The sequence below is a fragment of the Mesoplodon bidens genome (genome assembly GCF_964165515.1).
Source record: "Mesoplodon bidens genome assembly, chromosome: 8".
NCBI lineage: Eukaryota > Metazoa > Chordata > Mammalia > Artiodactyla > Ziphiidae > Mesoplodon > Mesoplodon bidens.
Window position 1 is genome coordinate 46,008,694 of NC_138165.1, and position 26,720 is coordinate 46,035,413.

At 37.6% G+C, this 26,720-nt stretch overlaps 1 protein-coding gene and 1 long non-coding RNA gene across 2 annotated transcripts in view; both read left to right on the forward strand.

Moving 5' to 3' along the window:
• Positions 1-26,720, forward strand: part of LOC308621666 — a 390,821-nt gene that overhangs the window by 150,089 nt on the left and 214,012 nt on the right. The window lies entirely within an intron of this gene.
• LOC308621581 (microcephalin-like) lies at positions 3,153-3,896 on the forward strand. Its single transcript, XM_081242228.1, is given in 2 exon segments — positions 3,153-3,492; positions 3,495-3,896. Coding segments are annotated over 2 exon segments (603 nt in total). The 5' UTR covers positions 3,153-3,167; the 3' UTR covers positions 3,773-3,896.

Genomic DNA, 26,720 nt, shown 5'->3' on the forward strand with positions numbered 1-26,720 from the left:
CCCAGCACTTTACTCTGCTGTGGGATAAACTGGCCATTAATTAACGTCTACAGTGCAAGGGTTTATGACCCTTCTGATTTCATTATAGTTAGAAACTCTGTAGAGCTTACTCCCATTCACATAAAGGCCAAATGCTTTTAGAACCTTTAATAAACCGATTTCCTAAAGGCTAAGTTCAGGAAGGAATCTAATATAGACACTAAATGATCATTTTGTTGTCTAAAAGTCTCTGTTCAAAATGGACATAATTCTTCTTTTAGCCTGTGATCTGACCTCCCATTAATATTAATACCAGCTTCCTAAAGTATAATCAAAATGCGAGAATAAGGAAAAGCAAAACTGAATTTGACTTTAAAGGGCATCCTTGCCTTAAACAGAGATTTGCCTAAGAATAAAATTAAGACTCGTTGACACTAACATTTTTTCCTGTAGACATCAGAGATCTAACTGTCAGTTGTTCAGAGCATTTTAAAGAATTGGGGAGTAAAAAAACCTGTAATGCTTTAGAGGAAAACTGCCTGGAGGCCTTAGGAAAAGGTGACCTCTGGAAGACCTTCCCAGCTCTGCATCATTCCTGGAGAGAGCACACAAGCTGGATCCATGTGTACGGCAGCAGGGGAAGGCATGGCTCTTGATCCATTAGGGGTAGGCTGGTTTCAGTTGCCATGAAATAATATAATCTAGTGGTGAAGATTTTTCACTTCACGTCTCTTCAGAGTAATCAGGCCCTTCTCGTACCTGTAACATCTTGGTTTAACTTGGCCAGTGTTTGTTAGTCATTTAGCTTATAGCCTACAGGAGTTCACCCAGGGAACCTGAAATCAGAAATGACATAAACACATGAGGATGCATAGAAAGTAGGGAGAGGGAATGAGAATTATCAGTCAAATGGAAATCATATATATATGATATATATATATGTGTATATATATGATATATATGTGTATATATATGATATATATATGTATATATATGATATATATGTGTATATATATGATATATATATATATATATTTTTTTTTTTTTGCTTAGTTTCGTTTCTTCTCTCCAGATTCATTTTCTACATCTACCAGTTATATTTCAAAAAAGGGCCAGAGACAGCTTATTAAGGGAAGTGGGGGCTTCCCTGGTGGCGCAGTGGTTAAGAATCCGCCTGCCAGTTCAGGGGACACAGGTTCAAGCCCTGGTCCGGGAAGATCCCACATGCCATGGAGCAACTAAGCCCGTGCGCCACAGCTGCTGAGCCTGCGCTCTAGAGCCCGCGAGCCACAACTAGAGAAAGCCCGTGCGCAGCAACAGGCCCAACGCAGCCAAAAATAAATAAATAAATAAAATTAAAAAAATAATAATAAATAAAAAATAAAAAAATACGGGAAGTGGGCTTTGTTTTCCTTATTTTCGGGAATGTTTGAAATTCCAGAACATTCACTAAATAAAATTAGTTTTTTGGAACAAGTATGATTGATTAGGTAAATGGAGAAGAAAATAAATATATAAATATCTATATACAATGCATACATTGTATTATATGTGTACATAAGACAATGTATGCCTTGCCTTTAGCAGATCCGGATAGTGTGGAAAGTTCCAAGAAAAGCAGAACACAGGCATGAAAATGGTGGGTGATGTCATTACATTTTTCTTACTTTACTCATTTTTTTGCTCTACTTCATATGAGGATGTCATAAACATCTTAATCTACACTGAGGGTACTAACATCCTGCACTGTGGAGCCCAACAGTCCCAGCCATGCCTGGACTGGATTTCTCATGCTTGTTTCCCCAGCCTGGGGAACATCACACTCACTGTCTGTGGCAGGAGCCTCAGCTGCTTGGGAATATGGATTCTCTTGCTAGTTTCCCCATTAATCACCTGTGTGACATTGGAGACCTCACTTCACCTCTTAGCCCCTGGTCTTCATTTACTTGGCAAAAATAATTTGCAGCACATTTTAGTGAATTAACTACTTAATGAGTGTGAGTTTGATCTTGGAGCCTTAAGACCGCCCCCCCCACCCCGCCTCATTCAACAATTCTTTGTTACCATTTTTCACTCAGAAAATATAACAGATTTTTAGTGTCTTGGCTAACAAGATGGTACGGCAACTGGCAAACTTAACTTTTTCTAGATAGGCCAAGAAAGGTGCACTTGAATATTAGTAGGAAATCCTGAAATTATTTGTTCCAGCCTTGGGGTTTTGAACTTAGGTAGTAATAACAAGAACTATTGGTTATTACACATGTGACAGTTTTGTACACTGTTTCAAAATGATTTAAACAGTGCACCCCTTCCTCTAGCATGATGTAACCTTCCTCCAAAGCACATGGCTTAGGGAGCACAGCACAAATTCGATTTCAGACCCACACACCCGCTTACCAGGCAACACTTTTTAGGGCACCACTGTACCCTAAGGCAGTTTGCCTAAAGGCAAACACTGGTAAAACAATATGTGGTGGCCCTAGAGGTATCATGTGTATGACAATCCCAAGACATACATAAACCTTACAGCATCTGGGAGGTGATCATATCACATACACTCATTAAATGATAACCCCTTTTCCCCTTCCCCTCAGCCCATGGTCACCTCTATTCTACTTTCTGTCTTTATGAATTTTCCTCTTCTAGCTACCTCATGTAAATGGAAGCATATGATATTTATCCTTTTGTGTTTGGCTTATTTCATTTAGCATAGTGTTTTCATACCTCATCCACGTTGTAGCATGTATCAGAATTTCATTTCTTCTTAGGGCTGAATGATATAACATTGCATGGGTATACCACTTTTGTGTATTTATTTATCCATTTGGGTTGTTTCTACCTTTCGACTATTTTGAATAATGTTGCTATGAACACTGGCATTTAAGTATCTGTTTCCCTGTTTTCAATTCTTTTGGGTATATACCTAGAAGTAGAATTGCTGGATCATATTTTAATTTATGTTTCACTTTTTGAGGAACCATCAAACTATTCCGCAGTGACTGAACCATTTTATTTAACCACCAACAATGCATGAATGTTCTAATATCTCCACATCCTCACTAATACATTACTATTTTTAAAAAATAATGGAGCAGGAGCTGAGCGGCGCGCGCCTGCGCTGCGCATGCTCAGTGCCGCCGCTCCGTCAGGCTCGAGGCTCCGCCGCGGCGAGCTTCCCGCCGCCCCTCATGGCGGCCCCCGAGGCTCTCGGGGGCTCCGTCCTGAAAGATGTTGCGGCGTATGTAGAAGTGTGGTCAGCCAGTGGAACAGAAAATTATTCAAAGACATTTACAAAGCAACTTGCGGACATGGGGGCAAAGGTTTCAAAAACTTTCAACAAACAAGTAACTCACGTCGTGTTCAAAGACGGGTACCAGAGCACCTGGGCCAAAGCGCAGAAGAGAGGCGTGAAGCTCGTCTCAGTGCTCTGGGTTGAAAAATGCGGGACAGCCGGAGTGCACATTGATGAATCGCTGTTCCCTGCAGCTAATCCCAATGAGCACCTACCAAGCCTAATGAAAAAAAACGCAAGTGTATGCAGCCCAAAGATTTTATTCCTAAAACACCAGAAAATGATAAAAGACTGCAAAAGGAGTTTGAGAAAATGGCTAAAGTGCTGCAACAGCAGAAAACAACTCTGGATAATGATGTTCCTGTTCTCTTGTTTGAATCTAATGGCTCCTTGGTGTACAGTCCCACAGTTAAAATCTGCAGTGGCCACCACAGTGCAATGGAGAAGAGACTGCAGGAGATGAAGGAGAAACGGGAGAATCTTTCCCCCACCTGTAAGTGACACTTCATACGATGGAAGTTACGAAGTAGGTGAATAAATCGTGGAAAGGGTTTTTTTTTTTCCTTTACATAGATATTTTAGTTAATTTAGATTATAATCATTTTTTTACCTCTATCAGCATAGACTTTGTTGATATTTTCTTCCAGAAAATCTTATGCTTTATTAAGATTTTTAAAGAGTATATTGGGTATGTAGTATTCTCCAGGTTTAAAATCCTGTTGTTCCTTTGTAATTTTTCATACATTTGGGATTTTTCTTTTTTTAAAAAATTAATTGGGCCCCTCTTTTGAAGGAGTTTGCTTTAGATTAAGTATCTAATGCTTCAGTTTATGTTTTCCTTTATTTCTTTTATCTTGAAAGTTTTTAAGTAATATACAGGCACATTTTCATAAAACGTTGACCAGTAGTACATCGTTTGTAGTAAACATCCGTCTTGATTCCCACCTCATTCTCCTCTACCCCTGGGTAACCCGTGTTTTATGTTGATGTGTTTCTCTAGATCTTTTTCAGTGGGTCACATGTCTGTGTATACATGAAAAAGATAAGCCTTCTGTATTTTTCTCTGTGGTGGTGTAGCTTTTCTTTACCTAAATTGGATCATGGCATACCTCTTATTTTCAGCTTTCTTTTTTTTACTGAAAAGTACATTGGTGTGGACCTACATCTTTTTTTATTTTTTAGAGATGTTGCATAGTAGTCTAGAGTTTTGATATTGAATCATCTGTCTGTTGGTGGATATTTTTCCATTTTTTCTTTCTTTTTTTTTTTTTTTTAATTTTTGGCCTCACCATACAGCTTGCAGGATCTTAGTTCCCCAATGAGGGAGGGGATTGAACCTCAGGCCCCAGGAGTCCTAGCTACTGGACCGCCAGGGAATTCCCCCAATTTTTCTTTATTAGAAACAGGGCTGCAGTTTTTATTCTTTTTAAACTACACGGTATGGCGGTTCTTGTTTTTTATGTAACCGTTTTCCTCTCTGGACATAAGGCTTTTCCCCCCACTGTTTACTGTTATAACCCACATGCCAGTGGACATGCTTCTGTATGAAACTTTACGTTCCTGTGTATTTCATGTATCACAATAATAATTCATAAAGGCAGAATTTAAAAATTTTGGTAGATATTGTCAGATTGCCCTTCAAAAAGTTTGTGCCATTTTACCCTTTGCCAGCTGTTTATAAGAACTGCAGTTTCACACCCTTGGGAAACTAGATTGAGTAAGATACATGAACTCTGTTGTTTGTCATAATGCAGTGACTTCTGAGAAACAGAAATATTACGTTTAAGGTAGACAAGTCTGTTCTATTTGTCTTTTCCTTCTGGCCTCTAGGATTCCTGTGATGCTTAGAACTCCTCCACCACAAGGTTTCAAAATTGTTGTATTTTCTGCTATTACTTGTATGGTTTATTTTTAAGGTTAGTTTTTTCATCTGTCCTGAATTTATATCTGTATATTTATGCGATGGGAATGTGTATCAGTTAAGGTTAGTTGTGGCCGCCGATAACAGATAAATGCAAAAACCAATGGCTGCACTTAGAGTTGTGTTTCTCCGTCCTGCCAAAGAAAGAGGCAGGCAGGGTTCGGGGAGGCTGTTCTGTGGTTGAAGAGCGGGCTCCCGACCTCCTGCCTGGCTTCCCTGGAGCCAGCTCCCTGTGAGCAGCCTCACCAGCTCCTGCCGCTGCCGCTGCCGAGCTCTGCTGGCCAGAATGCAGTCCTGTGGCGCTTCCTGCTTGCAAGCTAAGTGCGGCCATGTGTGGCCCAGGAGCTACAAAGGCAAAACACCACTCTGGATGAGTCAAGAAATACAATACAGTTCTTTGTGTTTGTACATCTAATTTAATCTGCCAGTTTAATTTAAAATGGGCAATGGCATTCAGGATGGCATAGCTAAGGGGACTGCAGTAGTTTTAGCCTAGGAAGTAGGAAACAAAATACAAGTCACCTACAGGGCACTGCAAGCAAGACTGAAGTGTAGTCTTAACTAGGGTGTGTGTCTGCACTCATAAAATCAGGGTCTGTTGCTAGAGGCAGGTGGGAATGGCCATTGAGCTAGGTAACTAGCAGTGTTCCAGGGGACTGTCCAGATTGTTTTGACAAATCATTATATATGTGTGCAAACTAATTTGCCTTGAACTTTATTCCACTACTTTGCAGTGTTAATTCTGCTACGTAACTGCCTCCCTCAGTTAACTTTAAATTCAGCAGTCAAAAATGTTATCTGTGTGCTTACCTTACTTATCTTGGTTTATTCTCATTTTCTAATCGTTCGCCCAAGTTTTCTCAGCAGTGTATCCTTTTTTTTTTGCGGTATGTGGGCCTCTCACTGCTGTGGCCTCTCCCGTTGCGGAGCACAGGCTCCGGACGCGCAGGCTCAGCGGCCGTGGCTCACGGGCCCAGCCGCTCCGCGGCATGTGGGATCCTCCCGGACCAGGGCACGAACCCGTGTCCCCTGCATCGGCAGGAGGGCTCTCAACCACTGTGCCACCAGGGAAGACCAAGCGTTTTAAAATATTGATGAATCCCAGTTTATCTATTTTTTTCTTTTGTTGCTTATATAGCTGATTTTAATGTATGATTTAATGGTGATATTCACCTACCACATGTCCATTTGACAGTTGGTATAGAAGCTATCTTGTAGGAAGGGTAGGAGTTCCACATCATGGAGAGTTGGGACTGGTGTCCTCATGTGATTGATTACTACCACTGTACTGCAATGCCTTGTAATTCAAGTGTCCTCTTAAGTGGATTTTGGATCATATTTTTATGTTATGTATGTATTTTCACTTATATATTTACTAAATTAACCTTTACAATTATGGAACAAATGGCTGATAAAATATCTTGCACAGAAAACTCAAATGCAAGATTAAACTAATAATGCAAGATAGAACTAATAATGCAAGATGAAGGCAATAGTAAGAGCATGGCAGAGTTGACACTTCTTCTACTAGGAGCTTTTTGTCAGTCACATTAAGAAGATCTGACAAAAAGTTAGTAAAAATTCACAAGTATCAATGTAACTATTTTAAAATATGGATTTACCTGTACTATGGTTGACAACATATCATACTCTTAAGTATATATTATTAGGATATTAGTTAGGATATTAGTCAATGATAGTTTGGAAGTATGAAAACTTGCAAGACATTCATAAATATTTACTTTATGTTTGTCACATCATTTTAAATGCTTTTAAACATTATTGAATCCAGAACATATTTTTAGAGTAGGTTGATATCACATACGTACACAAACTTATATTTATATAACCAACACTTACTGGGGATGAACCCTCCAGTTTTTTTTAAATTGATAGGGGTATTTCAAAAAGTTCGGAGACCACTGAGTTCTATAAAAAGGAGTAAACTTACAGACACATTTATCTATCAGCCTCGTTGGCTAGGAAACTGGCACACTTTTATGCCTAGAGTTTCTTTTCACTTTAAAACTGTAACACTAACTTGACTCCAATCTGTTTGGCAAAAGTTCCTTGATGGGTCACTGCAGAGGCAGCAAAGAATTAGCACGTTTGGCTTTATTTATGTGACAAGTGTACTTTTTTGGCCTGTGTTTGTACAGACTTTGTGTGTGTATAGTTGAGTAATCCTTGGGACAAAACAATTATAACCCCAGGAGACTGATTTGATGCCAGAAGAAAATATCATAGCCGAGTTGAGTGATGAAAGCCATTCTGGATCTCAGTTGTGTTAAAAAGAAAGATAATTTTCTCAACAGCAGAACTGTGGCTAATCAATCACATTGAATCTGGGTTTCTCACCGTGCCATTCTCTTCATTCTATTATCCAAGCTTATAAATTTGCTAGCATCCCTGTGTACCCAGGCATTCACCCACTTGTGACTCTTCTGCCCATTTTACTGCTCATTAACACATCCATCACAGATTGAACGAGAACAGAGATGGGAATTTTATCTCGTGGTTGTATTCCCTTGTTGTTTCCATCAGCGTGGAATTTTTGGGTTATACGTGAATTTTCTTTATCCATGTGGATCTTGACTTCAGAACCATGGATAATCAACTGCCAATCAATCCTACTTTCAAAACAACTATCTTAAAACCAAGACAGGCTTTTCTGGTCATGCTTTAGATGGCCACAGCTGTAAAGTCATTTATGAGAAAACCAGGAATTTTGATATGACTTTATAATAAACTTTTGCATTTCTTTTAACTAGAAGGGCAGCAAAGCCAGGCTAGGCACTGAAAATTTTTTCCACATAAGACAGCCTAAAGTTAATAGAGAAGGTAGTTTTCAGCTTGCAATTACTCACCCCACCTAAAAGCTGCAAGTTGGGCTGGGTTTATAGAATCATGAAGTTAGAAGGGAACTAAAAGGATATGATAACTTGACTCCTCCAGGAAATTGTGGTTATCTGAAGTCTAAAATAAAAAGCTTCTTTTTCCAAAGGGAGTTAACTCTCTTAATACGGGATTGCCCTCTACAACATCCTGAGAGACTTCCTTTTAGTCTGTTCCAGCTGACCATGTCTTCTTGACTGTTTCAAGTGTTGGGGAGCTTTCTGTTGGTACACCTTAAAGTGGATTACCAGCACCTTGAACTGTTCAAGTCCAGAGTTGATCTTCAACTGGCTGATTCCTTCCTTTATCACATCCTTTCCTTATTGCATCTCCGGTTCTCTCATTAGTTAGTCCCATGGAATCTGTTTGTTGGCTTTACTGAACCTCTAGGTTTATGATCATTCCATTTTTCTGTTAGTCTGTGAACCATCTTTGGCTTCATATACTTCTCTGCTTAGTCAGGATCACACAGCCCATCACCCCAGCTTCTCTCTTAACAACAGCTTCAACGTCCCTGGTCCCTTTTCTGAGCTAATCCCATAATTTTCCCATGTTCAGTCCCTGACCCCATTGAATAACCAGACCCCTGCTATCAAGAAACCTGTTCACTGATAGGCCCAAATTAGATGGGTAATATGCAACATAGCCCTTTGCATCCATGCCCCTGGAGATCTCTAGCACTTTCCTGATATCTTTGTCAACTTGAGACATTGTCCCAAGATGCAACCTCAAAAAATGAGGACTCCAGACTTACAGTTTCCACTCAGGAATGTAGAGAGCTAGATGGAATATCACTGTCACCCTTTAAATAAAAATATAGCCAGGCAAATTGCAAGTTCACTACTTTTATTGAACTCAGCAGAGAGCTGAGTTTTCAGGGCTACTGACTAGTATGAAATCTAGGAGTAGACATGCTCTTGTTGGGTGAGATGAGATGCAAGCACTTGCTTATCTGGGATAGATATATTCAGATGCTGCTAAGGGGAATTTAGCTGGACCCACCCCCTTTTTTAACTTGATGAATTGTGGAACCACTCATTCTCTAGAGATTCAAGTAAGAAAAACAAATTATATTAAAATATAATTATATTTATACTTGGCATTTGGTTCATCAAACTAATGTGATCTGGAGTTATTTTAAAGGCCTCACATTTTCTCAGCAGAAGGAGTCATCTTTCTGTGGACCTGACCCTGGTCCAATTTCTTATTCATCTCTTGACTTAAATTGAATAAGTCTTTATTGAAATTAGACTGCTTGGCTGTGTGTCTCCTGGAATCGATCTCCTCCAGGACCTAAATGTTCTCAGTTAATGAGATGCCTTCTTGTTATTGCTTATAAAGTTACTAATACTTTTCTGAGAGTTTATGAATATAATTTATGTTAATGTGTATCCACCCATAGAATAACCTGAGTAGCTCTTTTCTCATTAAGGCACTCTTAGCCAATGTATTACAGTAGAAGTTTTATTCCTAAGGGTTATTTCTGGTCATTGGAAATCTTAAGTTTTTTTCACATTTAGTTTTATGTAAACTGGGACTTCCCTGCTGGTGCAGTGGTTAAGAATCCACCAACCAATGCAGGGGACATGGGTTTGATCCCTGATCCAGGAAGATCCCACACGCTGATGAGCAACTAAGCCCATGTGCCACAACTACTGAGCCTGCACTCTAGAGCCCGCGAGCCACAACTGCTAAGCGTGTGTGCCACAGCTACTGAAGCCCGTGCTCCTAGAGCCTGTGCTCCACAACAAGAGAAGCCACCACAATGAGAAGTCCACGTACCTCAACGAAGAGTAGCCCCCGCTCACCACAACTAGAGAAAGCTTGTGCACAGCAACAAAGACCCAACACGGTAAAAAATAAATTTAAAAAAATTAATTTTATGTAAACCAATTGGTTATTTATAAGCTTGTTTATAGATGATTTGTTCCACTGTTTATAGCTCTAATTAGGAAATGTATAAAATCAATTGTTAATGAAGTCTGAGTCAGTAAGATAACTCTTTGAAGGAGTATAAATGTGAGATCTGGAGATTTTATGGAGGGATGACTCTCCTGCTGTTCTTTCAGTAAGCATCTGTTTTGCTTTGTGTGACTATTTCTCCTGGCCTTTCTGCAGCACAAAACCAAAGTAAAGGGGACTAGAAGGGGCTCAGAGTTAGTCCTGTGTCCTGGGAACAAACTTAAGCTAATTGTTCCACCAGGGGTTTGAACTCATGACCTAGACCTCATTATATCAAGTTCTAACCAACTGAGTTAATAAGGAAGAAACCTGTGAGAGGAACATGACATCAAGTCTAAAGCAATACATGACACCACGTCACCCCAGCAATCACTGCTTCTATTCTCACCCTTTTCCAAAAGAATTTTGGAAACCATCTTTTTAGGAGAATTTTCTGGTAAACCTTACAAAGTTAGAAAATTCTTCAGGATTCAACAACATGGATTTGGTGCCATGACAGACTCATAGGGAATGACAGTACGTACTCTCCAGACTTAACAAGATAATTACTGGTATTTTCAAAACAGAAAGAAAGATTTCTTTTCTACCATGTGTCACAATGAGAAAATGCCACAAGATATTGGAACTATTATTATCATTGTTTATTTCAAGAAGGAACATGAGAATTGACTTCCAAATGACTCATCCTGGGCATGTCGGAAATGTGTTATTCATTCATTCATTCATCTTTTAATCAAAAATATTTATTAAGCTTCTTCTCTGTGACGGGAATTGTCATAGGCACTGGAAGATACAGAGATGACCAAGATGGACAAGACCTCGTTCCCATAGAGCTATATTATTGCAGGGGAACATAGACAGTAAACATGTAAGCAAATAAATGAGCAAGAATTGATCATTAAACGTACATGATTTCTCATGTACTAAGTGTGAGCTTGGCTTTGAAATCGTGCATTTGAATCCTACCACCTCTACTTGTTAGTGCTATGAACTTCAGCAAGTTTTTTGAGCTTTGTGAGTGTCAGGTTCCTGGTCTGTAAAATGATGTTGTTTTGCTATGTTAAATAGTACAACATAAGTAAAACATATGGCACTTAGCAGGTACTTAAGAAATATTAGTTCTCCCTTCCAGTGAAAAAGAACAATATAGTGTTCGTCTCTCTTACAATAACCAGGTGTAACTTATTTTGACCACTAAGTGTAAAAAGTTTAGAAATACAGTAAAGAATTTGAGCTATGGTAATTTGCAGAATGATTTTATTAAAATACATATAATTCCATCAAGAACATTGTTGACTTTAAACATAAAGGCAGTTCCATTATAAACCTGCTTTCCAAGATAAAATGAACATTTGCTAAATCATGTTTAACTTTTCACTAGTGATTTACGGCACTCTTTATCTGAAGATATTTTTCTTCCAACTTTTCAGAGCTGAGAAACAGAGCAGACAATAGGTTAAGGGGAGAACTGCATATTTAACTTAAAACTTTTCATCTCTGTGCTCTGATCTAAGCATTCCTTTTCCAGGTAGAGGTTTGGTATTTGAAAAGCAAAGGAATCAAGTTTCTTGGCACTCTGTAGCCCGAAACATTTATCAAAATAAAGCCCAGGAGCTGGGCCCGGCACCAGCCTTTGGAGATTAGAAGAATGCTGCACATGTGGCAAGGGGTGTGGGAGAGGGGAGAGGATTGCCCCTGAGGGAACTGCTTTCTGGAGGTTTCTGTGCTCCAGCCAGCTGTCTCACTGTTAGTAACAAAAGACTGGCCCTAGGCATCTGGCTCCATCCCCAGATGTTCTCAAGGCCAGCGGAAAATACAGAAAAAATATCCGGGTGTTTTAGATTCAATAATGCTTGGTACAGTAATAATGATGATAATAGTAATAATTATGTTAGTGATTATATTGATAAATATTATATATTTAATAATTATAGGTACATTAGAAATATAAATAGTATCAATAATAATTGGATTACATCATTTCATGTAATAATGTAATTCAATTATTATTACAGAAATAATAGTATTTTGGTGTACTTACTAAGAACTTGACACACATCACCTCTTTGAAACTCCTACCAAAATATTTTGATTCAGGTGCTCTTATTTCCCCATGTCACAGAAGAGAAAACTGAGACACAGTGAAGTGAAGTAACTTCCCTTAAGTCACCTAACAGGATCTGGAATATGAACCCAGGCAGTAAAACTCTGAAGTCTTAAGTTCACTCTCACATACAGTGACAAATCTCTATTCGACTTCGTTTTCTGTTATTGATCCAGTGTTTTCAAAGATCAGCAACACATGAAATGTGAAGTATCAGCCACGTACTGTTGTAATTAGTGATGCCGAAGTGGCAACACGTGCCTTCCCTAGAAGAAATACAGAGAACGTGCCTTTCCCTCTCCATCCTAGCTGATGCTGCACTCTTGGACGGAGCTCTAATTTAATTAGCAAATACAGTAAATCAATTGAGTAAAAAGGAGGAAGCATTTGTGATTTGTAGAGAGAATTTATATCTTTCATTTACTGAAGTCAAAATAGCTATGTTTCATTTTCTTTTTGTGATGTCAGTTTATATTTTAGTCCTTGTTGTTTTTCCTTTTTCAAGTAAATGACCCCATGGCTGTTTTCCTTTTGTGCTCATGGACACAAAGCCCAGATGATTTCAAACGTAATCTTCCCAACCTTAGGCTGTTTTCTTGGCCAATCACTAAGCTCAACCCTGAAGAAGTCTTTCAGGTTCATTTGCTACCAGACTCTGAGGTGAGAGTTGGCACCTTCTGGTTTTTGTTTACAAAAGTTGTTTTCATCCAAAATAATGCTCTGTGTTCCAGAAAAACTAAGCTGGGGTCAGTGTTCACTTCAAAGGACTCACACTAGGCTGGAGTGTTCTCCTGAGGTCACAAGCTGTGGAAGAATTGTCAGAAGCTAATGTTTCAGGTCACTGACTTGGCAGACGCTTTCAAAGATGTCACCTGAAGCAGCAAAGGTTTGGTCCTATTACTGAAAAAGCAGGACCATGAAGTCTCTTGACCACGAGAATAAGCTCCCCTCAGCCATCCTTTCTGGTTTAATGTCATCTCTGGTGGCTTTAATGTCTTTCTGCACTTGTTATGAATCAAAAACTCTGGGAATTCAGAGCCCAAATTGACTTATTGGCTTAATATTTTGGAGTTCTCCGTTAATCCAGTGCTTTTCAACCAGCCTCATTCACCAGTACATCTGCAAATGTGTTTTAATGTGGTATTAGTCTGGGAAATGTGACTAAAGCATGGTGGAAAGAAAGACAAAGAGAAATTTTCTTGAGTCCTACTTTCTTGCCTCAGTTTTTAGCTCAAAAGCTAGAACAATTCATTTATTCATCTAACAAATATTGTGAGCATTTACTATGTCCTGAGTGGGATAAATGTCACTATGGGGTTGTGAGGCTTCCTTTTGACGCTCGAAAGATTTAATTTGGTCACAGGATTCAATTTCTTTTCTATGTTTTCAAAGGGAAGAATGAAGAGCAATGGTTAGAGATATAAAATAAAGACTTCAACTGGATTAGAGTAGTTTAATGGTGAACACTCTGCAAAGCAGTGAGCTTCTTGTCACTGTAGTAATCAAACAGAGGCCTGTCATTCAGAAGATTTCTGCTTGGAAAAGCCACTGGAGTTGATGCTTGTTAATCTTCCAACCTGGAAATGCTACAGTTTTGTGAGTTAAGTGTTTACTTTGAGTAGTTCCCAGTCTCCATGAGATCAAGACCTGAAGTCTGCACATCTTTACTGGCAGCCCTCAACAAGGAATTAAGGACAGTAAAACAGGTGTGAAGACCTCTGACTTCTACACCTAGTATGCTGTATACATATTCCCTCAGTTTTGAGCACTAGCGGCTAGTGGTGGCTTACTATAACTGAAATTCAAACCAAGGCCTTTCCCATTACAATAAAGAGATGGTATTAATAATACGTTTTATTTTGAAGTATTAATATTTTCAAATGTGCTGTATTTTTGAAAGCTTTCTCTAGCATCACTGCCTTAAACAATTCTTTTCCTTTCTTATTTAACAAGTAGAACCTGAAAGGTTATGGTCTTCCCCAGTCACAAAACCTCAGTTCCTCTGAATGAAAGTTTAAAAAGAAAAAAACATGTGCTTATTAACATATATAGCATAATATATGCTTGTATTAAATACATATACGTATCTAAATATGTTTGCAACAGATATAAGAATAGTCTTTGATGTTACTTCAAGTAATTACTACAAGTTCCTTATATTATAATGTCTTTCCTACTGACAGAGGACCTTGGTTTTTAATCAGTTTCAGTCCCACAGAGCAACAAAGATGTATTTGATACGTATACTGAAAACAAGGTTATGAGAATCATGAATATTTCCTGTATTCATTATTTTTGTATATTTTGCTTCTCTTAATAACAGATTTATTTTTTCAAGTAATTCTTCTCTGCCTTTCTACTTTTTTATTAATAGATTTTAATTACTGGTAATTATAGAGGTAGTCAATTCCAGTCGATATTTTTTGAGCTGCTATTATAACCAGGCATTGTCTTAGCCACAATTATCTGAAGTTGAGAGAAACACATTCTTCAGTAGCAGAACTGAATGCTTCTGAAAGCCAACCACCATGAACAACACATAGGAAGAGGGCTCTTTACCTGGGCCCTGATGGCTTTGCCATGATAACACAAGAAAGAATTTCCTCAGGAAAGAATTACATCAAAAGATGGAAAACCAAATAAAACTCATAACCTCTTAAGCCTCAGGTGATTTTAAATGACAGGAGAAGGAAGCATAGCAAAGTTGATTTGAAAACACCTTAGACATGTATATAAAGGGGACTCTTCCTTAAGCGCTAAGAACGTCTCACTTCATCAGGCAACCATTCCCTCCTTTGACCTATTCGAATTTTATTTATTTTTTACATATGCTTCCGCTTTGGGGAATTAACCTTGTGCTGCAGTTGCAGGAACACCATCCTCATTATACAAGTCAGGCTGGGAAGGTTGAGGGGGGTTGACTGTCAACCCCCAAGTAAAAACCCAAGTGCTCAAACAGAATGTTTGTCAGCACTGACTAAAACCCACATGAAGAACATTTTTGTGAGTCATTCACAGATCATTTCTGAATCATATGCAGAAAAATCTGTTTGGAAGAAGTATGTAGTGTGAACGGCAGTTTCCTCCCTCCTGATGTTAATAGTACTCCCACAGAAACAGTTTTACATTCCGCTGTACCCTGAGGCCTCAGAACATATCCCCTTTTCTCAGGTGTGTGCATGCACTTGGAAACAGTAAATTTGCTCTGAAAGGGAGTTTCCCGGAGTTGCCCTGGCTTTGTCAAAAACCTTTTTTATTTTACAAATATTGCTTTAGGCTTTATGAAGAAGGTGGAGGTTCTGTCCTCAAGAAGGTTACAATGTATTTGTGTAGAGAGAACTTCAAATTAAAAAGAGTTATGTAGACCAATGAGTGCAGTCAGACTCGGGAGAAAGCTCCCAGCCCCTGTGAATGCATGTGAGTGTTATCAGTGTTATTCAACAGATGCTTTTTTAATTGTTTCCTAATTAGTCCGTGAATTCCTAAAGGACAGGAATAGGGTTTTATAAGTCTTTGCATCCCCTACAGCTTTTAGTGCACGTTTGTTGGTTTGATGTTTAAGATCTTAGAGAAATTACTTACCCTTTTTTTTGAATTTTTTTCTTCTACTGTCCAAGTGTGTCAAAAATTCTTTAAAAGAACATCTGTTTTTTCCCATACTGTGGCAATTCCTTACCATCAGTTGATAGTATGGCAGTATCTAATTAGAGACTCTTAGGAAGGAAATTAGCATTGGATAGTTATTAATTCATCCCTTGTCCCAAAGCAGAAATGTAACATGTTTCCACCTGTTACCTACTCTAAAGGCTGGTGATATTTTGGTCATGTCTTCAATAAAGAGCTGAATAGCATATGAAGGTGGTCCCAGACTTTGTTATTCACTGTTGGTAGAGCTACAGCAAGATCTCTATCAGGGCTAGATCACAAATAATCTCAGCCATTTAAGACTGGATCAGCATGAGTGAACCACCCTGGCAAAGCAGTTCCAAATCACTAGTTTTTAGCGATCCATAGTCTCAATGACAGTGAGCCCTTTCAGGATAACCAAAAGTTGTAAAGTGAGGAGAGAGGCACTGAGGAGATAGGTTTAGAAACCAGATGGAAACAACCTAGAACCAAGGTTTAGAAACCAGATGGAAACCACCTAGAACCAGGGACCAAGTATCTTCTTGAGCAGTGACTACATTTCCCCCATCCCACCGCAAGTCCTCCAACCCCTTATTTTTATCCTTTTTCATGGCTCTTCAGGAATGAATGCCAATAAGTTTTCAATGTCATTACCGTCATATTAATATTTTTCTGTTGTAGGATTTAGGAAACCACAAGCTCAGAGTTCATTTTTAAAATTAAAAAAGACATAGATTAGGCACACTTGTCTTCATGCAATTCTTAGATGCAGTGCAAAAATAGTATTTCAGCCACTAGGTATTTTATCCCTTTAAGAGAAATAAGAAAATAGATTGTCCAGAGGAGTCCTCTTGACTCTATTATAAATTTCTGACTGTATATGGTCAACATTAACAGGATATAGGTTTGGGCCCATGTAGAAGAAATCTATGCTGTCAACATCTCTTGAAATACTGACTGTTGAAGTTACAGGTAATGAATCAATCATAGGTATATAAGTTGTTCTTGCTTAGGTGGTAGATTCAGATTCCTGATTTATGAGTTAATATTTTATTCTTTCTCTATATAGAAGGAAATGGTTGCTGTTTGAACAGAAAAACAAAAAACAAACTTAAAATGTCATGGTATCTGCTGTTTTAGTGTCAATTGAGCAAAATTAAGCAATCCAGTTTGGGTAAAATTATGCCCTGTGAATCGCCCTGTTAATGAGGCAAAACCAATAGACCATGAAGATGACTCCTAGTAAGTGAACAACGACAGGGCTCAGGAGATTGAGACGAAGTCTTTCATCCTTCCCCTGACTGGGGCACAAACTCCTGATCTCAGCAAAAGAGCCGTTTGTTCCCAGATGTGAAATGATAAGAGTGGGAGGTGATGCTGCAGGGTCGTCTATTTTAGAGCTCTGTTCAGTGGCTTCTGATTCTAGTTATGATGGAGTAGCTCTCACCAGACTAGTCTTTCTGATGACACTGACCCAAAAGCTGGATAAAAATGCAAGGTAAACAAACAAACAAAAATCTTTATGAAGTCATTGGAGAACCATCGAGACAGCCAGGACTTGAAGGGCTGAGATCCCAGAGAAAGAACATAATTGAGATGAATCCTACATTCATTGCTGCTTTCACCCCTCGGAATATGGCACATAGGTAGAAAAGAAAGCAGCACCTGTGAGGTCTGACAGCTTCTCTGGGAAAGGGATACAAAAAATTGGAATTTAGAGCTATAAGACAACTAGGACTAGAAAGGTCTTTGTGCTGAGAAGAGAAATCTGCAGACGATTGAACCCAGCATTCTGTGTGCAGTTTCCCCCTGAGTCATTTGGTTACTTCTAAGCTGTATGTGCCCAGGATGAGACACATAGAAACCCAGCAGAGTACAGTTGCTAAGAGGCTAAAAAGCTAAGCTGCAGATATTTAGGCAATCTGACAGTACTGAGGAAAAACTGGAATTCAGGCTTGCCGAGGAGAGACCCTCATAAATACCCCAGACTTTTATTTGAGGCTTATGAAGGGCCATCACCTAGGAAAAAAGCTTATGAAGGGCCATCACCTAGGAAAAAAGACAAAAAATGGAAAAAGAAGAAATATCTCCCAACTCATTTTATGAGGGCAGCATAACCTTGAAATCAAAACCTAGCAAGGTTATTACAAGAAGGAAAATTTAAAAACCAATTTCTTATATAAATATATATTCAAGAATCTTACATAAAATATTAGCATATCAAGCACATCATGACCAAGTTAAGTTTATTCCAGGAATGTGTGGCTGATTTAATATTAAACATGCAGTCATCATAAGACACGACAGTAAAAGAATATGAAAAACCACATGATCATCTCAATAAATGCAGAAAAAGCATTTGATAAAATTCAGTACCCATTCATGCTAAAATCTCTTAGGAGCTAGGTATAAAAAGAAATTTCTTAAACTATTAATGGGTATCTCTAAAAAACTACAGCTAATCACTTAATGGGGAGATAGTAAATTCCTTTTCTTCCAAAGTCAGGACTAAGACAAGGATGTTCAGTATCGTTATTTCTATTCAGTATTGTGCAGGAATGCTTAGCCAGTGCAATAGGACAAACAAAAAAATGAAATTCATAAGAATTAGAAATTTTAAAAATGTCATTCTTTGGAGATATATGATGTGATTGTGTACATAAAAAACCCAAAAGAAACTTGTATCAGGCTTGATAAGTAAATTAGTAAGGATACTGAATAGAAGGTAAATATGAAAAGACTCTATTGTTTTTCTGTATAATAACAATAAGCATGCAGATACACTTATTTCAAAATAATATTCTTTACAATGGCATAAAACATTTAATACCTAGGAATAAATCAATCAAACATTGAAAACCTATAAACAGAAAACCACAAAATATTATTGAGGTAAATGAGGGAAGGTCAGAATAAAAGATATGCCATTTCCAAGGATTGGAATGTGCAATGCAAGGATGTCTGTTCTCTCTGTGTTTATTTATAGATTTAATGCAATCCCAACCAAAATTTCACCAGCATTTCTTTGAATTAAAATTGATAAGCTAACTCTAAAGATTTTATGGCAAATCAAAGGATCTAGAATAGTCAAGACAATCTTGAAGATCAGAGTTGGAGGATTTATGTCAAGTTACCAGTACTAATCATAAAACTATAATTAAAGCAGTATGATTCTGGCACAATGATAGGCAAATAGATCACTGAGCAGGATAGTTAGTCCAGAAACATCTATACATATACAGTCACTTGACTATCAATGAAGATGCATTTTGAAGAAAAGATTTTAAAAAATGAATTGAGCTGGATTAATTGAACTGGATTATCCATGTGGAAAAAATGAACCTTAACTCCTACCTTATGCTATATACAAAATTAATTTCAGATGGATTTAATGTGCTTAATTAAATGTGGAATGCTTAAATGTGAAAAGTAAAACAAAGGTTAAGCTTAACATAGGACAAGGTGTCCATGACCATGGGTTGAGTAAAGCTTTCTGCTTGTTTTTTTATCACTTAAATTTTTATTATTTTTTTAATTGAAAGATTCTTTAAGCTCTACAGTGCTTTACAATTTTCAGAAGTTTCACACACATGATTTCATATAATCCCATAACCCCTTTTTAAAATCTAATACCCCTATACTGCCCTGCCCTCTTCCTTCATCCCACTGGTAACCACTACTTTGTTCTCTATATCTGTTAGTCTGCTTGCTTTATTCACTAGTTTGTTGTAGTTTTTAGATTCCACATAAAAGTGATATCATACAGTATTTGCCTTTCTCTTTCTGACTTTTTTCACTTAAGCATAATGAGCAAAGTTTCTAAAAAGGACACAAAAGCACTAACTATAAAGAAAAAGCTTGATAAACTGGGTCTTATTAAAAATTAAGACATTTTGTTCATTAAAATATACTATGAAGAGAGTTAAAACTCAAGTCATAGAGGGGAAAAGATATTTGAAATGTGTATATCTAGCAAAGAACTTGTATTAATAAATAGTAGTGAAATAAAGAAATAAGAAGACAACCCAAAGAAAATGGGCAAAAGACTTCAGTAGGCACTTAGAGGAATATATGCAAGTCATTAATATAAAAAAATACTCAACATCTTTAATTAACAGAGAAATGCATGTTATATCCACAATAACATAGCACTATTCACTTGCCAGAATGACTAAAATGAAAAAGACAAAGAGCATATAACACCAGTTATTGGTAAGGATGTAGAACAACTAACACTCTCCCACACTGCTTGGAAATGTAAATTGGTACAACTACTTTAGAAAACTATTTGAAATATCTACTAAAGCTAAACACATACCTCGTCACAAGAAATTTCCATTTTAGACATATAACCAGCAGAAATGCATACAGATATTCACCAAAAACATGCACAAAACATTTATATTAGCTTCATATGTAAGAGTCTCAAACTGGGAATAACCCAAATGTCCATCAAACAACCCAAAATAAATTGTGATGTATTCTGCAATGGAATATTTTGTAGCACTGGAAAAATATCGAACTATGGCAATAAGTAAAAATTTGGTTGACTCTTACAGATAAAATATTGAGCTAAAAAGCCAGACTCAAAGGGGTACATACTATAGGATAATGTATGATTTCATTTATATAAAGTTTAATAACAAGTAAAGCTAACATATGGTGACAGAAGTCAGAATATTGGTTGCCTTTGGAGAAATAATGACTGAGGATGATTGAGAGGGGATAGAGGGAGGCTTCCGGAGTGCTGGTAATGCTCTCAGTCCTGATCTAGGTGATCATCTGGGTGTGTTGAATTCATAAAAATTTGTTAAGCTGTGCACTTACTGTATGTATATATGGTGCTCTTTAATGTATGTATATTTCAATTTAAAGGTTTACCGAAAAGTAAACCTCTCTAAGCATCTTCAGTTGTGACTTCAAACCATTTCAAAACATTAGGTTTTTGAGCCTGTTTTGAAAGGACATTTCCTAGTGATACGTTTTATGGTTAGCCAGTTGAAAGATTATACCTATTGTGTACCAGTTGTCAGATTATAGCTATTACTTGGAAAACAGGCCACAATTCTTGATGTCATCTTTATTTGCAGCCCTTCAATTTAAAAAGATCAAACTAGTTATTTTATTACTATTTATTATGTGAATCATCAGCAGTATTTCTACAGGCAGGTCTAAACATAATGCAAGATTTGTCATTAGTTTGGTTCTCAGCAAACTTGTGGTGATTCTGAATTGATCTTTGTAGCTTAAGCAAGTCTCCATTTTGGTAAGGAAGTGGTTCTGGCTTAGCTTCAAGGAGCTGAGTGAATTTATCTTGGCCCTGAGGCATCAAAGGCAGTTTGGTTGAGTTTGGCTGTGTGCATGTGTGTTTTGCCTGCTACTGTTCATTTTGGGTCACTGGGAAACAAAATCCTACTTAATTTTAGTTTTTTTTAAAATTGCTATTTTAATGACTATAACCCTGGATTGTATCTTTGAAATAACATGATTAAAAGTTTGTAGGAAAAATATTAACTTCTTACAACCATGCCCATCATTACTAGCTAGTGTGTCAATGTGCAATTCACAGGACTAACCACACCAAGTCTTTAAACAAAAGTTCATGTAGTTTGAGTGAGTAAGGGGATTGAAAGTCATTGTTCCTGTGAAAGAAGACTTGGAAAAGAGGGGGGTGTTAGAGAAGGTACTGTCTTCTTTTTCTCGGGGACAGGAAGTGGTTAGCCTTATAGTTTAAATAAATCAACTGTGTGTGTTTTATTTGATACAAACACAAATAAACATAATAAAGCCAATGGTAGAGCAAGCAGATTGTCAGCAAACACTTTTCTGAGGACAGCACAATACAGCCTTGTTTCTCATTAGCTGAGAGTATTTTATCTCTAAAAATGGATGGCCAGTCATGAGTAAAAGCAAGTAGTAACTGCTTTTCAGTAATGCAAATATATATATATTCTTTTAAAATATAAAACTATTTCCAAGATGGAAAGTTCTATAATAAAACAGTGACATAACAAGTCATGCTAAATTAAGTACATATGTACACACACACACAAGCACAAACACATGCGTAGTATCCTTATTTTTTCTTATTTATTGTTTCAAATATTAATACTAGAGATTTCCTGTAAGGGATCTGGTTCAACTTGGACCAAACTCCAACCCCAGAGTCTGTGGTAGTTCAAAGCTTCCCCATGAATTAGCCCTTTACATACTTCACAATGCTTTATTTGTGTTTAAAGTTTATTCCCTTTTCCATGTTTCCCTCCAAAAAGCCAATCATACCCCAAATTCCTGAGCTTTGAAACCTCCTTGCAGAAGAGAGAAGTCATAATAAATGATATCACTCTCTCCTCCTCACTTGGTCTTCTGCCCTCTCACTGGCCCCACTTGTGCTCAGCTGCTTGCCAAAGGCCAACGGCTTTCTGCCTAAAACTTTGCCTCTTGTACATGTTGCATATATATGTATTTTCCCTTTCTACCATTTAACTTTTGTTATAGAGTTCTTTCTTGGATAGAAGTTGTCAACTTTTAAGTAGTTTAGTTTTGGTAGTCTTTCCTTCTGTGTTTCTTGGCTTTCTTTCAATATTCTTGCTAACCCCATGGTGATGATAAAAGTTATACTCTATTTAGTGCTACTAATTTTATGGTCTTAAGGTTTATAACTTTAATTCACCTGGAATATATTTATTTATTTCATATTTTTATGCTATAAAATAAGAATAATTTTTTTCTGGATTCGGTGATTTTTATTGAATAGTCAATCCTTCCCTCTTATTTGAAATGTCCTCTATATCATGTATTAAATTTCTACGTATGTGTATGTGTGAGTTTACACACATACATCTGTTTCTGTACTTTGTATATAGTGCCCATTAATCTCCCAGGATTTCACTGGAACTAGAGGAGAAATGGAAGTCACCCAGAGATCCTGAGCAGATGGGAGACAGGAGTGAGGAGAGGCAAGATGTTTCAGTATAGACATTTTAATTTTTTTTTTAATTTGAACTATGTGAATGTGTTAAAAATTCAAGAAGTTAAATTGAAGATATAAACTGCACAGTCAGTTAAAGTTTCAATGTTGCTTTGGTTATTTTTTTCTATTTCCCCAATGATTATTTTTATTTTAAATTTCTTATTGATTGCTTGAGATTTATTTCTTTAAAAATGCTGAGTGTATATGTGTGTGTGTGTCTGTGTGTGTTACAACATTGCATTTGAAAGTGGAGAGTTAAGTACAAATACACATTTTCAAAAGTCATTGTTTAGATTTCTGATGTTCATCCATTAGCAACTTTATAATTTTGAAGGACTGGAATATTTTTAGGGTGGTTTACTTGGCATAGCTAAGAAGAAGTGTTGCTGGAATTATTCACTAGGGCTTTGGCTTTCCATATATGCTCTCTTTCATTTGCATATTGCCTCAAGGGAATTAATATTTGACTACACAAAGTCTGACCCAGACCGCGTGGGCCATCTGGAAGAGGAGTTTCACTAGTCAGTCACTCAGTGACTGAAATGGGAGAAGAAATCGAAAGCCAAGTGTAGGTTTACTTTGAGTCTCTTACATGGAAATAACCCAGACCGAAGAATCTTTACAAATATGCAGTGAATTCTGCTATTATAAAAAGAATGGGTTTTCCAGTTTCAGAATCACCTCTGGTTCTGCATGTAGTTTATAATATTCCACTTTATAATATTTTATATTTAATAAAATTTTTATTTGGGAATAGAAAATTATATAGTTATTATGCTATAAGTTCATACCACTTGTTTATATGCTGCCTATCATATAGTAAATATTAGTTTTAGATAAGCAAATGATCTGAATTGTGGCTATTCATTGAAAATATTATTTATCAAACTAGAACTTACTTTTTCACTCTAGTAAAATTGAACTGGAAAATGTGATTTGGAGAAGAGTGTGATAATTATCACGTTAATGTGATAATTTGTTTTATGTCTGCCTGATTTCAATGATGTTTAATAGCATCCTTTCTATACCTACTAGTATGTGGGTGTGACTCCTGAATTTCTTTTAGACATATTTGTCTGCAGGATTTTGGCTGTGATCTCTTTATGGCTGGTGCATATTTATAGAAATCATTTCTCTTTCTACTTCGTTTAACCAATATCTAGGTATTCTGTTGATAATGGACATTGCAAACAATTAAAATTCTATTATATAGGGTAAAAGCAGGTCTAAGATTATTCTAATTTTTTAGCCACCTCAACATTTATGCAGTACCAGTATAGTGGCAAAACTACCAAATTTTTTGGTATTGTTACTAACCCTTTCCCATTTTAGTTTTTTCGTTTGTTTGCTTGTTTCCTTATACTAAACGCTATTTACTAGAACCACAGGTGACTTCTGGTTCTACTCCTTACCCTAGGTGGACCTGATCCTCTGGGGAGATAGGAAGAGCAGACCACTTCCCAGAGGGTACTCTAAGACAGTGTTTCTTCTGCTTTTTCCCACACTCAGACAGTGATGCTGAGGAATGGACCAGGTGCAGTGAATGTGCAGCTATATAATATGTTACTCAACAGACTGGTCAGTAGTGGTGGGAGAACCTCTATATCAGTTGGACCCAGATACCCTCTCACATTGTGCAGGCTCATGGTAACCCTTTGATACATAACCAGAATTATTCATCAGTACCTCTTGATCTGCCTTACAGAGAGAGGCCTCCCAAACTCTTCCTGTCTTTTCTCCAAGGTAGAGATAACTAGACCACTTGAGATTCTACCTCTAATTACCACTGGCTTTATTTGTATGTGGGTTTTTCACTTTTATTAACATTGGTGGAAATCCCACTGCCAGGAACCCTGGGAGGAGAGCATGCATGATTCCATCTCTGTTTTGACTCTTCCATTTGGTCAAACTCCAGATTTGGTTCACCTCACTTTTGGAAATGTAGCAGTGTAGAGTTTCCTCATTCTTGTTTTTGTCTGTTTCTCCATAGTTCTGTGTGAACTCCCTGCCCACATGCCTCTGAAACCGCTGGCTTCCTGCATTCTGTTTGTGCTACACCGTGGCACCTCCACCTCTTCGAGGGATGTGTTCTGCCTCTGAATGATACTACCCATCCAGCACCACCACTTTAGCCCCAGATCTCTGAGAACTATTGCCATTGCCTTCAGAGTGCTCTCCTCTTCTTTCTGTGCTCTCTGCTTTCCTGTATCTTCCTAACAAATAACTTGTCTTGAAATACTTTTTTCATTATGTCACTTTCCAAGGACCTAAATTGTTTTTTGTTACTCATCAAATGAAAACCAAATTCTTGTGCGTCAAAGATTGATGTGACTTCTGTGCTCCAGTTAGTCCAGGCTATTTAATGTTCCTCAACCTCTCCCCCTTCATCTATATCTATAAACCACTCTCTTACTTTTTATTGAGATAAATGCCACATCTGTTCCTACTCATATCTCTCCCATGAAATCTTCTTTAATAACTAAGTCTTTATTCCATAGCCTTTCCCATCTCAATTCTAAAAGCATTGAGTCTGTACCACATAGTTTAAAACCCTTTTAGCTTTATATGGTTATTTTATGCTGCATCTGTTAGGAAGTGCATTTGGTGACTTGCAAGAGACCTGATTATAGTGGCTTGAATATGACAGATACTTATTTTTCATGTTATGAGATGTCAGGAGGTAGGGGTTTCACAGTTGCCACTCTGGCCCCATTCTGCTCTCCCTCAGGTCTGGTCCTCAACTTCATGACATAAAATGCTCAGTAGCTCCAGCAAGAAGAAGGAAGGACATAAATGGCCAGCCTATTTTAAAAAGCTTTTCTGGGAGCACTGCCCAGTGAAAGGCCACCATTTTTTTACAAGGGAAGCTGGGAAATGTAGTCTTGAAGACATTTGCATTATTCCCCTCCCCCAAATCTAAGGATTCTGTTAGTAGGGAGGAAGGGAGGATGGTTACTTTGGGGCACCCCTCAGTCTCTGTGACACATGCATAAATGTGAGGCTTCCACATCCACCTAGCTCCAGGGACACAGCTAGTGTCTGGTGTCTGCTTCACTTTCCTGAGCAGTGGTAGTAAGTAAATTATAAACGTTCAACAAATCAGGATGTACCCCTTAGGTCAGGAAGAGTATTTCCTTTTTACTTTGTCTCATACTCTTTATTCTTTTCCCAGAAATATGTACAAAAAGAGATAAATTCTTTTAAAGATATAGGAGATAAATGTGAAACTTGTTCATTTATAAACATTATGTTTTGTTCTGCTGAAAAAACAATTATATAGGTACATCTGGATTTTGATGCTAGACTACTGGATTGTAACATTCAACAAATGTCTAATAAATACTCCTCAGCATGGCACATAATTCCAGGTCTATATAACAAACAGATTTTTTGAAATATGTCTTAAATTTGCAATCTTCGGGGGCAACTAATACAGTGGTTTGTTAACCCAAGTAATCTGTCTCTGTATTCTTATCAGAATTTAAATAAAGGATATGCATGATAAATATTTGCTATTATTTGTGATGCTGTTGTGGGTGGCCATTAGGAGCATGTCTGCTTCAACTGAAGGGTGTTTTCCTACTTTTGTCAGACACAAAGCAAGTCTCCTTTTGTCTCCTGATCACAGCTCTAATTTTCCCAGCTGGATGAATTCACCAAGTTGAGAATCTGAGAGGCCTTAACATTAGCAGAATCTACAAAGCGCCAGAGGGGCACAAAACCTACATAGAAAACGTTAGCTCTCCAGGCTTGGTGGTGTGGTTGCTACAGCTACCAAGCTGCTGATTTCTCTGCTTCGTGTTCACGTGGGAAGAGAAGCTCTCAAGGTGACAGGGGCTTCATTATATAACTGACATTGCAATTTGTTTGCTTTAATGTTTGAATTTTTTTTTTTTTTTTTTTTGCGGTACTCGGGCCTCTCACTGTTGTGGCCTCTCCCGTTGCGGAGCACAGGCTCCAGACACGC